The sequence below is a fragment of the Azolla caroliniana genome, unplaced genomic scaffold (assembly GCF_043228905.1).
Source record: "Azolla caroliniana isolate FFs.n. ecotype wild unplaced genomic scaffold, voAzoCaro1.0.p SCAF_10, whole genome shotgun sequence".
In the NCBI taxonomy this organism is placed as follows: domain Eukaryota; kingdom Viridiplantae; phylum Streptophyta; class Polypodiopsida; order Salviniales; family Salviniaceae; genus Azolla; species Azolla caroliniana.
This window is the reverse complement of record NW_028230445.1, coordinates 16,761,530-16,775,219: the sequence shown is the minus strand read 5'-3', so window position 1 is coordinate 16,775,219 and position 13,690 is coordinate 16,761,530. Positions and strand designations below refer to the sequence as shown.

General features: G+C 37.1%; 1 protein-coding gene and 1 pseudogene across 1 annotated transcript; both read right to left on the bottom strand.

Annotated features, from left to right (window-relative positions):
• Positions 1-5,072: 5,072 nt before the first annotated feature.
• Positions 5,073-6,508, bottom strand: LOC147859229 (FKBP-like peptidyl-prolyl cis-trans isomerase family protein). The gene is made up of 5 exons (XM_087325259.1): positions 6,372-6,508; positions 6,162-6,295; positions 5,986-6,065; positions 5,682-5,774; positions 5,073-5,416 (listed from the first exon to the last, which is right to left on the bottom strand). The coding sequence occupies exons 1-5, from the start codon at positions 6,475-6,477 to the stop codon at positions 5,269-5,271; spliced, it is 561 nt and encodes a 186-aa protein (XP_087181385.1). The 5' UTR covers positions 6,478-6,508; the 3' UTR covers positions 5,073-5,268.
• A 1,584-nt stretch (positions 6,509-8,092) lies between these two features.
• LOC147859228 (uncharacterized) lies at positions 8,093-9,008 on the bottom strand (annotated as a pseudogene).
• Positions 9,009-13,690: the final 4,682 nt, after the last annotated feature.

Sequence of the window (13,690 nt, the reverse complement as noted above, 5' to 3'; positions counted from 1 at the left end):
CGAATTAAGCTTTTAAGGAAACATGATAGTAAAGCTTAAGTGATTTAAAATCTACTGAACCAAGCTATTAAGGAATCAATAAATAGCACATGTTACTTGCCCTTTTATGGAGAAAGCCATAAGCTACTTAATTAGAGGGGAAATATCACGAGCGTCAGCAATATTAGGCCACATTCAAGGGGTCTTTCGCACCCTAATGTGAATATTGTGTTGACATATCATTTTGATTCACTAATCAATCAATTAATTCAACGCAATTAGTTTGACAGAAATCCTAGTTTGATATTGGTAAGCATTGCTCCATTAGTAGCATTATTTATTGTAGCTAAAAAGATAAATAAAGTGCTTACTCTTCGACAAGTGGAACATAGTGACATTTCTTGAACAACTAAGGTAATATGAGGCGGTGTGAGAGCTTTTGCGGAGAATGAACTCAAAACCTCTTTCATAGTTTGCCACATGACAACATACTAACTTTGTCAGTATGTTATTTGTCTTTAACCCAGACTTGAATATAAGGGAACAAGTTAGTGAATTAACTTGATGTAATTAAATTACAAGATAGTTTGAATAGATTGTGCCCATAAATCAATTAGGTTGCTCGAAATTTCCTAGGGTTATAATCGATATTACTCAATACTTAAGGTGCATAACTAGGTTAGTGGTTTCCCATATAAATAAACAAGTATCTATAAAATTTCTCTTAAAGGTTTTGTTAAATGTGTATTTGTATCCAATTTTAATTATTATTCCAAATTTTTTTTTGGGTAGTTATTTACAATGCAATGTTTGTTCACCATCACACAAAACAATAGAAAATTACCCTAAAAACTTTACAATGTCACCAAGACATTTGCAACTCCATGTGAGCAAATAATGGTATGATTATGTGATTAATAACAGAGGGCAATGAATTAGCATTATGTTTTTGTTTCAAATTGTTCAAGTTTATAAACATTGTTTGTCAATTTATTTATTTGTAGGAAGGGATATCCTACATTTGTATACTTGTTCTCTACTTAACAAATGTATCGATAATTCAACAAAACGTCTAATCCTTGTACAAGTATAGGACAATTGCAAGCCTGCTTACAAACAAAATACATTTCCATAAATTATGTTTGATTAATGTGTGCAAATGTGGGGGTCCCAAACAACATTATATGGACATCCAAAATATTGGAATTTTTGGTGGAATTTGACAAGTACTACGGCATGTGTACTATGCAAATTGTGATAGTGATTGCGAAATGTTATATATTTAAACAATATATGGGATAATTTAGTGGTTTGTTGTAAACTCAACCCCAACATTGATTAAAGATTCAACGCAATATAATAGTAAATTCAGAATTGGGGCGATGAAGGCGCCACAAAAGTCTACATTGCACATGTACAACAGGAGTGGAAACATAAGAAGCTCCAAACAGACTAAGTCCACATTAAACAAACATTATTTTATAAATTATTTTCTAAGTCTTGGTTGTTTGTCCATATGCCAAATTTGAAAAGGACACATCCTATGTGCTGTCCACCTACTTATTTGTCATTACAAGGTACGAGCATGTTAAAATTTGACTTGAACGTCACATCACAAACCAATTCATCCTTATCACTACGTTTAGAGTAGAAACATCCATATTCTTGTTCCTTGATTCGTATGTTTTTGACCAAATAATTTTGGAGCTTTAAATAAGAAAAAATTAGAGAATATCCATCAACATGGTTGAGACCTTCTCTCACCCATCCAACCAATAAGTGTAATTTGCCCACATGATGATCCTCATAACAACCAATCAACAAGGTATATTACTCTTGTGTATGTGAAGTAGGCATTTGGGTTAGCTAAGGTTCCTTGTTAGATTGCTAGCGCATGGTTGGCAACCACTCTTTACCCACTTTGCTTAAATAGGGTGCACAGAATCAAAAACTTGGAGATCTTTGGACGTATATGGTGTATATGGACAACAAGGTGTACCAGGGTATTTTCAGCACACAAACGCCCTCCAGCTGAATCGATTAAGCTAATCTGGCACAAATTAATAACTACACTAAGAGCTCAATATGAGCGGATTGATGATGCTGTAGAACTAATGAGGCTAAATTTTCAAAAGCGATGGTGTACTACACAGATGGCTGCAAGAAATGGAATGGATATACTATGGAAGTATGAAGTACCCATATGGTTGTTTCCCCCTCGCATTAGTTGAACGAGGGGTGTGAAAGACATGGCATGTGGGATAGTGAATGTAGGTGAAATGTATGAAAGGATGGCTAGACACATATGTGAAGGTGTAAGATAAATAAGCGAGATCTCTTATGTAGGATATGATAGTGTTGAGAGATCAAGCTCAACTTAGTTTAGTTAGTGAGTCAACCATGTAACTTCGTAGTTACCTAGATAGAATCTAATTAGAAGTGTTCACCATGACGCCTTAAAGAGGACCTTGTACTTAAGTGGGATATTCTTGATCCTCCACTCTTAAGTACATTTAATATAGGGCTTACACTTTTGTACCTATATTATCCTCACACATGGGCACCCTTGCACATGAAATCTGTATATACCTCATTGTAAGTATTTTTGTATTTGATGATTATAATGCTAATTTAATATAGAGTTAATCATCCTCCATCTTGTGTTGTTCATAAGTATTAACTTCCTCTCTCTCTCTCTCTCTCTCTCTCTCTCTCTCTCTCTCTCTCTCTCTCTCACACACACACACACACACACACATACACAAACATATCACTTAATCTTCCGTTATCAACTGATCACATAATTAGGTACTAATCAACCCGTAGTTAATCACCTAATTATTTACAGATAGTCTTGGTACGGCCTACCCGAGAAAGGGATCGAGTTTATGTATATTTTAACTAATGGAGTATATTCTTTTTTGGAAAAAAAAAAGGAGCACAATTTTTTGTTACTAATGTAGTTTTTCTCTTAGATCTTAGTTAATTTTTCATTTATTTCTCTCATCCATTTTGCTAGGTTTGAACTCTCATAGTCCACTATTTTTGGCAATAATCTTATAGGAATTCAAAACAATCTATTATTTTTTTAAACGGCTATACTATGCCTACCAAGAAAAAGGAATGTAAAGAAACAACATTTCTCACTTAAGGAAAATTAATTCATTGACACTTTAGATCCACCAACAAGTCGTCCATAGACTATCTAATGATGTTTTGTTGAAATCTAGTTGCATTTGCTAGTCTATAGTCCAAAAATAGTTCGCTTTTATACTTCATGAAAACTTGTTCTTGGTTTTAGCTTGGTTTGCCATTTTCCTTTCCCCGATTTGGCCCTAGAGTGTTTCAATGATTTTAATTGTAAAACCTAGCTACATCGTTCAACAAAATGTGCATAGAAACAATATCTAAGAGGCAAGTTTAGTATAAGATAAAGGTGACAACAGATAGGACTTGGTAGTCATTTTGGTAGTCATTTTGGTGAGAAAAGGCCTAAGGGCAATGTGAAAACTAAACATTTAATCTCATCAAAGTGGTGAAGGAAGAATCACAAATAAGCATGTGATAGGTTTAGTGTGTATCCACAACAATAACTACATTTAACATAGTTGTTATTCAACATTAACATGTTGAACTTCAATGTTGAAGCTTGCACATGGCTAAGTGAATTTAGGGTCAATTCCATTTCTAGGATTCACGCTAGTACCTATCCTTACCACACTTTCTTCTCACACCTTTCTATGAGGTTTACTCATACCCACATACCTAAAAGAAGGAGGGGGCCTTTACTATCCCCAAATGCCCTTTAGCCCCGACAAAGTAATTATATTTTTAAACTACCCTTACCCTCTAAAATCCGAAAGCTTGTTCCCTTTTTATCCTTATATACAATCCCATCTTAATCTTAATCTTCTTGTCTCATCTGTGGGGGGGGGGGGGTAATATCTTCTATCCATCCAACACATATTTTGTCCAAATATGTGTTGGGTGCATGATTGTCAATTGAGGAGCAATATTGCGTAACCACATTGCTCCATTGTATTATGTTACCCTTAGTGATTTTTAGAAATATTGTTGATGATTGAATTTTGGAATTGTTGGAAGAAGTTAAAACCAACATAATTTATGCGAAGTTGACAACTATCCTTTTTGTTGTTTGGAAATTTGACACTTTTAATGTAACTTGTAGAAAAGTTTGGAGAAAGTTCAATGATATATTGTTCCCCAAACCGTGCAAGATACCATTCTAGAATGTTAACAACTTTTAATATCTCAACAAATATATTACCATGTAGAAGATCATGTATAACTCCAAGAAATAATAACCAATATTTCCATGTTAATGACACTAATTGAACATCTACTTTTTGACTCCCATGCAATACCACTCCTTTATTGTTTGTGGATCAATGGTTGTGGTTTCAGCTTCCTTGCAAAGGATTCTCCTCACAACTCTCCAAGTGCAATAGTGAGTTGCCTTATCTCAATTGCTAGGGTCCATTCGCATTTCCTCAGATATGATAAATGTTATATTTATAATTTTCAAGGCATCCTTGGTGCCTACTTAGTGCTAGTCTTTTGTTTTTTGCAATGACATTGCCCATGTCCTCAAATCTTTGATAAGAATATGGGCAAAAATTTACTATGGCTACAAATTGTTACCTAACTCTAAATTTAGTATGGGGTGATAAAACATAAGTTTTAACCATTACACAATCATATCAATGCATTTAGTTTGCAATTGTCACCTCCAATTGAAATATAATCGATACTCTTTCCTCATGCCATACACAATGTCTTTACAACTACTACATAAATAGAATAGTTGCGTGAGAAGCAAAACTACTGTATTATTAAGAGCAAATGTTTTACTTTATATGTATATAATGTTCCAATATGAGTTTATTCTACCTTGCAAAAATTTCCCAGGAAAACAACTGAATAACTAGATTATGTTACTTCCGAAAATACTTTACAAAACTCCTGTGCTATCACAAACTGAAAATCACACAAATTTTTAAACATGGTCACTTTTAACCTTATTTCCAAATAAATTCCATCAATTTATACATGCAATAAGATTGGTCCTGCCATAGAACTTTTCAAAGCAGGCTTCTCTACTAAACATTTACTCTTGTACATGCAAGTGATTCACTCAACATTTTCCAACCAAAGTTGGCTACTTGATTACATAATAATCACTTGATTTTTCAAGCCAAAATTTCCTGTCAGTCAGATTTCATTGCACTTATTTTTCCAGAAACATTTGGCTACTAAATGATATATAATCTATTTGTTCTTTCCTTTCCCTTTCCCTCCTTTTTTTGCGTCAAGTTTTGCTTGTATACGAGCAGCTGCAGCAGCTTTAGCCTCTTCTCTCTTCTTCTTTTCCTCCTCTTTCTTGGAACCGGCCTCCTCTCTTTGCTTTCGGAGTTCCCTACACAATTAAAATAACCAAAGAAAACAAAGTTTATGCTAGCAGTACACATCAGTTATCATAGTCACAGGACTTTCAAAAACATAAACGGAGAAACACCAAAATACAAATAGGTTATTGGGTATTTATTTGAATATGCCTCTGCACCAGGATCTTTTCTATGACATCGTGAGAGAAATGAAATTTGAAAACTTATGGGTATTCTGGTAAATATGCAACAAATTATGGGTATATTTGGTGTTTTCCCCAAGAATATAGAACATACTCGAGTTTTGCCTTCTCAGCTGCCATACTATTCATACTAGATCCTTTTCGAGGTCTGCATGCCAAGAGCTCAACCTCGAAGATAAGCGTGGCACTAATAAATGTAAGAAAAGTAAAACCATGTTTAGCGTATCACAATCGGGTTGTTAACATTTATCCAAAACAGAGAACAGTAGATAACATTTTTCAGAATTTTCAAGCTAAAATACAGTCTCGTATTTTCACATGGATATACATAAGAACTCTATTAAGAAACCTCTGAAATCCCAGATGATCTATGTGCATATGAAACTAAAGAAACATACTCTCCAGGTATATCTGGAGGCGAGCCAAGTTTTCCATATGCATAATCAGATTTGCATGTAATCCTTGCAATCTCACCGACCTTCCAAAAAGTTTTAACCTTCTATGTTAGAATGTTAGCCATTAACGATGCAGAAAAAGTACATGCATGGTTCTCCAATTATTAATAAATGATTACCTTCATGGTTTTCACAGCAATCTCCCAACCCTTGATTACACTTCCTTGCCCCAATTCAAAACTAAACACAGTATTGTCTTCTCGAGTGGAGTCAAACACTTCATTAGTTTCCGCAAAGGTTCCCTCGTATTGTACTGCAAAGTCCAAAGAACCACATCTCGTAAATACCTACACAAAAATTTCAATGGAGCAGTGGGATCCGAAACGTACAGTCAACAAGGGGAAGATCTTCTGTTGGAGCTATAGCATCAGGCTTAGCCACCTTCAAGATCTTCTTTAGCACACCCCCATCACCAGATAGGTCCATCTCTTCCATCTTCACACACTGCAAGGAACATGAAGTATTTTTGTTTCTATTCCTTCATCTTAAAAACCCTTAACTTAGAGTAAGAGAGATGAGAACAGCTGGCAAGAAAAAAAAGATTATTTTACATGGACAGAGCTGGTAGGTTTATAAAACAAAAAAGTGGTTTGTTTCAATTCAATCCCCTTATTTTTAAATAAACTTTAAAAAAAGTTGGCGTAAGAAACATGAAATGCCACAGAAGGGAACAACAATCCATGTTCACATTGATAGAGCAGACCAATTTACAGAACAACATCCATGGCATGAAGCGAGCTGCCTTCCCAGCTGTTTACTAAAACATGTGTATTTTAAGAGTAGAGGAGATGTCAGTTTACATGAACAGCTGATAGAATAAACAATTCGCAGGAAACTCACGCTCATGTCTAACTGCTACCAAATATTAAAGAGGACAAACGATGGAATCGCGGGTACGGACAGTGCATATCGCTCGGTTAAGGGCACGCATGTGCGATCTGCACCGACCGATGTTGAGCTGGGGTATCCAAATCCTATAACCCATTTCGCCTTCTTCACCATATCCCATGCAGAGGCCCTTAATGGACTTGGCATCAAGTTTGTTTCTCAGCGCAGGCAAAGACACGTAAGTGATCATATGAAGCAGGTTTGCCAGACCAAACCTCTTCAGGGATGTCACCCTTAAAGACGTGTGACGGTATCTATTGAATACATGTACTGAAGTTTTGAGTGCCTCTCCCCAAAATCCATGAGGGAGATTAGCGGTGGACAGCATGCATCTCACTCTCTCACAAAGTGTCCTGTTATATCGTTCAGCCACACCATTAGAAGAGGGGGCTGTATGGAATAGTAAGCTCCCTCTTAATACCCAAAATTTCACAAAATTTCTTGAATTCACCACTTGTATAGTCACCACCATTGTCTGTACGCAAACATTTCAATTTTCTACATGTTTGGGTGGTCAAAAATGCATAAAAACGCTTAAATGCAGCTAAGGCTTCATCCATAGATTTAAGCAATTGAACCCAAATTTTTCTAGAGAAATCATCAACAAATGAGATAAAATACATTGCACCCCCCATAGATTTGGTGGGCATGCTACACACTTCAGAATGAACAAGATGAAGTACACAACACTTACGAGACGCACCAGAGTAAAGGGAACGCTTCATTTGCTTTCCATATTGGCATTCATTACAAAAATCAAGCTTCGTGCCTTTAATATCAAGCTGCTTTAGATTACAAAGCCTAGTGAGACCCTGTTGGCTCATATGGCCAAGTCTCTTATGCCACAACTCAATATGGGAGTGAACTTCAGCCAAAGCAATAAATTTGCCCAATATAGCATTTCCATGTAAGTAATAAAGACTTCCCTTCTTTGTGCCTTTCACAATAGCCTTGAACCTTTTGTCATGCTACATTGCATCCCCCATAGATTTGGTGAGCATGCTACACACATTAGAATGAACAAGATCAAGTACACAAGACTTACGAGACACACCAGATCAAAAGGAACGCTTCACTTGCTTTCCATATTGGCATTCATTAAAAAAATCAAGCTTCGTGCCTTTAATATCAAGCTTCTTTAGATTATAAAGCCTACTGAGACCCTTTTGGCGCATATGGCCAAGTCTCTAATGCCACAACTCCATATGGGAGTGAACTTCAGCCAAAGCAATAAATTTGCCCAATATAGCATTTCCATGTAAGCAATAAAGAGTTCTCGACTTTGTGGCTTTCACAATCAGCCTTGAACCTTTTGTCATTTTCCATGATCCTCTCTCAAAGAGAATGCTATAACCATGCATATCCATTTGCCCTACAAAAAGCAAGCTCCTCTTGATCCCTAGTACATAACGTACATTATGCAAAACCAGCTTAGTGCCATTTGTAAAAAATGCACAGTGCCAATACCCTCAATGGAACATGCACGATTGTTTCCAAGGTATACATGGCTATGGTTGCCTGTAGTAAAAGTAGAAAAACACTCCTTGATAGGAATCACATGAAATGAAGCACCAAAGTCAATTATCCATGTTTGGGCCAATGCATCATTGACAATCCACAAAGCATCAATAAGATCATTCTTAGTGATACACCTGTCCTCTGCATGAATATTTAGAGAGGCATCATATGCGTAAGTATCATCAGCTGAAAAAGTAGCTCATAAAATGTCCTCCATGACTACATCCGCTCCTCTATAACTACTTTAGAGGCCAAATTGGCCTTCTCTTCGTCCTTTTAACTGTCATGTGCATTAGTCTTTTCCTTTCTCTTATCTCTAGAATTCTTTTTTCTTTCATGTTCTGTTTTGTAATAGCGGCAATCAAGTTTCTTCTGGCCTTTCCTGCCACACTGATAACATGTTACGTCATTGCTTTTAACTTTGTTGCTATTTACCCTTTCTTGGCTTTTACTTTTGTTCCTATGTGCATAGTTACTTCTCTTATTTGTCCTAACTCTAACCATGTTGGCTGAGCTTCCACCTTCTCCATTTGCTTTTCTCCTGATCTCTTCATTGAGTATGGAGCCCCTAACACCATCAAAGGTTAAGTTCGGGCTATTAGACAATGAGACTACCAATGTCTCCCATGAGACACGTAATGTCATTAGGAGGAAAATGGCTTTGAGCTTTTCATCAAAAGGAGCCATTCCCGAGTCATGCAGCTGTGATGAGGTACCTGTAAACAAGGACAAGTGTTCAGTTGCACTCTTGGACTCATCCAATTGCATGCCAACAAGCTTTCACATTAGGTGTACTTGATTAACAGGTGTATTGTTTTCATATGTAGCCTTCAGCTTTGCCCATATTTTAGAAGCAAATACCAACCCTTTGAGATCTACCAAGATCTCATTAGAAACAGCCATCTTAATATATATGACAGCCTTTTTGTTTAAAATCCGCCATGCATCTTTGGATATGTTCTCTGGTTTTTCTACCTCAAACACCCTCTCACAATCCTTCAAAAAAAGAATTCCTTGCATTCTTTCCTTCCACAAGTCGAAACTTGTTCCCTCAAATCGTCGAATCTCAAAAAGATTCTTCACTTCTGAGGAGGATGGCGCCATAGCTCACAATAAAGAGGTCTGAACACCTGTTCTTTGCTGTACAGCAACTGTGCAGAAGTTCAAAAACCCTAAATCTACTCTGATACCAATTGTAAGTGTTAGGAATTATGTCAATCGGGCTAAGGAATACTCAGGATTCACTCTAGTATAAGCCCTTTAGATGCAATAGTGGAGCTATGGTAGAAAAGATAGAGAGAGAGCAGTAGTTGGAGGAGCTCACCTTTGAAGTGAGATGCAAAAGTTTTTAACTTATGTTTTATATGACCCATTTAGGGTTGGCCCAAAAATAACAAAAAAGTGGTTAGTGACTTTTGGCCTTTATAAATAGGCCTATACAGATGTACACACTATAAGGGGGTCATTTAGGGCCTTTACCCCAACAGTTGGCACCGATCACTATGGCGTTTGTTATTAGGGTAGGGAATCTGAAACTAGCAGGGTGTCTAATTAATCGGTAGGGTGTTTGATTTGGGCAAGGTGCCTGATTAATGGGTAGGGTGTCTTGTTAATGGGTAGGGTGCCTGATTAATGGGTAGGGTGTCTTGTTAACGGGTAGGGTGTCTAATTTGGGCAAGGCATCTGATTAGTCCGCATGGTGTCTTGTTAATGGGTAGGGTGTCTAATTTGGGAGGGTGCCTAATTAATCGGTAAGGTGTCTGATTAATCATCATGGTGCCTGATTAATGGTTAGGGTATCTGATAAATCAGGAGTTGAACGTCCTTTGTGTGCGAACCACTTCTCTATACCCTATAAAAAAGGTGTAACTATAAGAACCCACCCATAACTTATAAGAGTTCCATGCAATTCACATGTCAAGCCATGGATAAATTCTTCCACTAGCATTCGAATGGTCTGCATCATGTAATAGCCACAATCCCACCTATTAGGCTTGGTTGGGATGTGCACAATTATTATGTGGGTCATAATAGAGTACCTGGTTGATCACCTTCATATCATCAACATATTGTGGATTGTGCCACATCTTTGTCCACAACACCCAATGCCCCAAGTGCAATGTGAGTATGAAGATGAAATCGCGTTCAAGCACCCGTCCTAGAGTGTTCTTAATCATATCGACCACCGTTATCGAGTATTTTTGGCTTGTGCTCAATTGGAATGCACTTTATACCATACATAGACTTAGGATTATTTTCTCTAAGTCATTTTGAACAATATGTCAAATTTTTGGTACTGCCTTGAGACCTTTTCTATCCCCACAAGCATCTATTGTCGATATCGCAGTACGTACCTCTTTGTTCTTAGGCTCTTTAGAGTTTTTCTATCAAAAAATTTTGTCTTTGAGCTTGCTTTCAACTAATATCCTTGCTTTCCTTTCATAGCCAATCACCATTTAAAACTCTTTTACATGTAACCAAACATCACTTTAGCTCAATATGTTGAGCAATCATCTAAATTAAGTGAAACCTAGTCCGGAATCAATTATCAACAAGGGCTCTACTTGCTTAGTTGATAAGGTCTCCACTACTAGCATGTATTCTGGACTAGTTTCCACTTAACAATGGTGATACAAAGGTGATCAGCCAAGTACTCTATAGTGGTGCAACAAGCACTTTGAAGAGTCTGGCAAAGATGGTCGTACAAATCATATGTAGGGGTAACAACGACCATTGTATCCTAACAGTGGGTCGACATCAGCAAGTGCACATCCCAACCAAGCCTAATGGGTGGGATTGTGGCTATTACGTGATGCAAACCATTCGGATGCTAGGGGAGGAGTTTATCTAAGGTTCTGTATCTTCCGATTTTATAAGTATAGCCTGACATGTGAATTGCATAGAACTCTTATAAGTAACGGGTGGTTCTTACAGTCACCTTTTTTATAGGGTACAGAGACGTGGTTCGCACACGAGGATGTTCAACTCCTTTGGACAAACATCGCGAAATGGGCTCGAAAGATTTTGGGATTTTCGATTTCATAGCCATGACAAATTTGCTATATTGCACATATTGTAGTTACCTCGCTATTTATATGAAGTCAATTTTGTACATGTTTACCCTATGTAGTTGCCTTTGAAATGTATATTAACCAACCAATTTGTAAAGACCAACTTGATCATGTATATGAATACAATTTTTTGCACATTCTGTATATGAATATACTATTGGTACATTCTATCATAAATATTTGGTGGGTATGGTAAACATGTATATCAAAATGTATGAAGATCACAAAAAATTATATCAACATGTACACAAAAAATTTAGAGATCAATTTTTGTGCCCGAAATTGCTTTTTCTTGCCCCAATTTCTCTTGTGAGCTGTTGGAGTTGTGGTGCACTGTTTCTCGAGGTTAGTCCCTGATTTTGGTACATTTTACCTAAAATTTTAGTAGGTTAACCTCTTCACTATGCGACTATGGCATCATCCTCCTCAAATGTGAAAAATCTATTTGAGATTCGACGATTTGCGGGAACAAGTTTTGACTTGTGGAAGGAGAGAATATAAGGAATTCTCTTTCTGAAGGATTATGATAGGGCATTGGAGGCAAAATAACCAAAGAACATGTCAAAAGATGCATGGCGGATTTTGAATAAAAGGGTTGTCACATGAGATTTTGGTAGATCTCAAAGGCTTAATATCTGTTTCCTAAATATGGGCTAAGCTTAAGGCTACATATGAAAACACTACGCATGTTAATCAAGTACATCTAATGCTAAAGCTTCTTGGCTTGCAGCTGGATGAATCTAAGCGTGCAGCTTTACACTTGTCTTTGTTACAGGACTCCGGAATGGCTCCTTTTGATGACAAACTTAGGGCCATTTTCTTGCTTATGACACTACCTAACTCATGGGAGACATTGGTAATCTCATTGTCTAATAACCCCACCTTGAACTTTGATGGTGTTAAGGGTTCTATACTCAATGAAGAGATAATAAAAAAAACAAGTGGAGAAGGAGGCAGCTCAGCCAACATGGTTAGAGGTAAGACAGATAAGAGAAGTACCTATGTACACAAGAACAAAAGTGGAAACAAGGAAAGGGGAAGTAGCAACAAAGGTAAAAGCAAGGATGTAACATGTTACCAGTGTGGCAAGAAAGGTCACAAGAAACCTGATTGCCGCTATTACAAAGCAAAACTTGAAAGAAAGTAGAATTTTGGAGATAAGAAAAAGGACAAGATTGATGCACATGACAAACAAAAGGACAAAGAGTAGACCAATTTGGCCTCTAATGTAATCATAGAGGAGCTGTCAGATGTCAAGGACATTTTATGTGCTACTTTTTCAACTAATGATACTTATGCATTGCCTCTCTAAATGTTCATTCATCGGATATGTGCATCACTAAGAATGTTCTTATTGATGCTTTGTTGACCGTCAATGGTGCATTAGCCCAAACATGGACAGTTGACTATGGTGCTTCATTTCATGTGACTCCTATCAAGGAGTGTTTTTCTACTTTTACTACAGGCAACCATAGCCATGTATACCTTGGAAACAATCGTGCATGTTCCATTGAGGGTATTGGCACTGTGCATTTTTTTACAAATGCCACTAAGCTGGTTTTGCATAATGTGCGTTATGTACTAGGGATCAAGAAGAGCTTTCTTTCTGTGGGTCAAATGGATATGCATAGTTATAGCATTCTCTTTGAGAGAGGATCGTGCAAAATGTCAAAAGGCTCAAGGCTGATTGTGAAAGGCACAGACAAGGGAACTCTTTATTGTTTACAAGGAAATGCTATATCAAGCAAGTTTATTGCTTTGGCTGAAGTTGTGGCATAAGAGACTTGGCCATATGAGCCAAAAGGGTCTCACTATGCTTCGTAATCTAACGAAGCTTAATGCTAAAGGTACAAAGCTCAACTTTTGTAATGAATGCCAATATGGAAAGCAGGTGGAGCGTTCCTTTTACTTTGATGTGACTCATAAGTCTTGTGTACTATATTATGTAGCCGTGCATTTTTAATTTTTAATTTTATCTCCTCCCTCTCGCTTGTAGGAACATGCACGGGACTACACTTTTGATAGCCGGCATTATAATCGTATTGTTATTTTACTTTTTCTATTTACCACCCTACCCTTCACCTCACTTCTTCCAAATTATCACCCTACCCCTCCCCTTACCTTTGTTATTTACCATCCTACCCCTCTGCTTACCTCTTTAAATTACCACT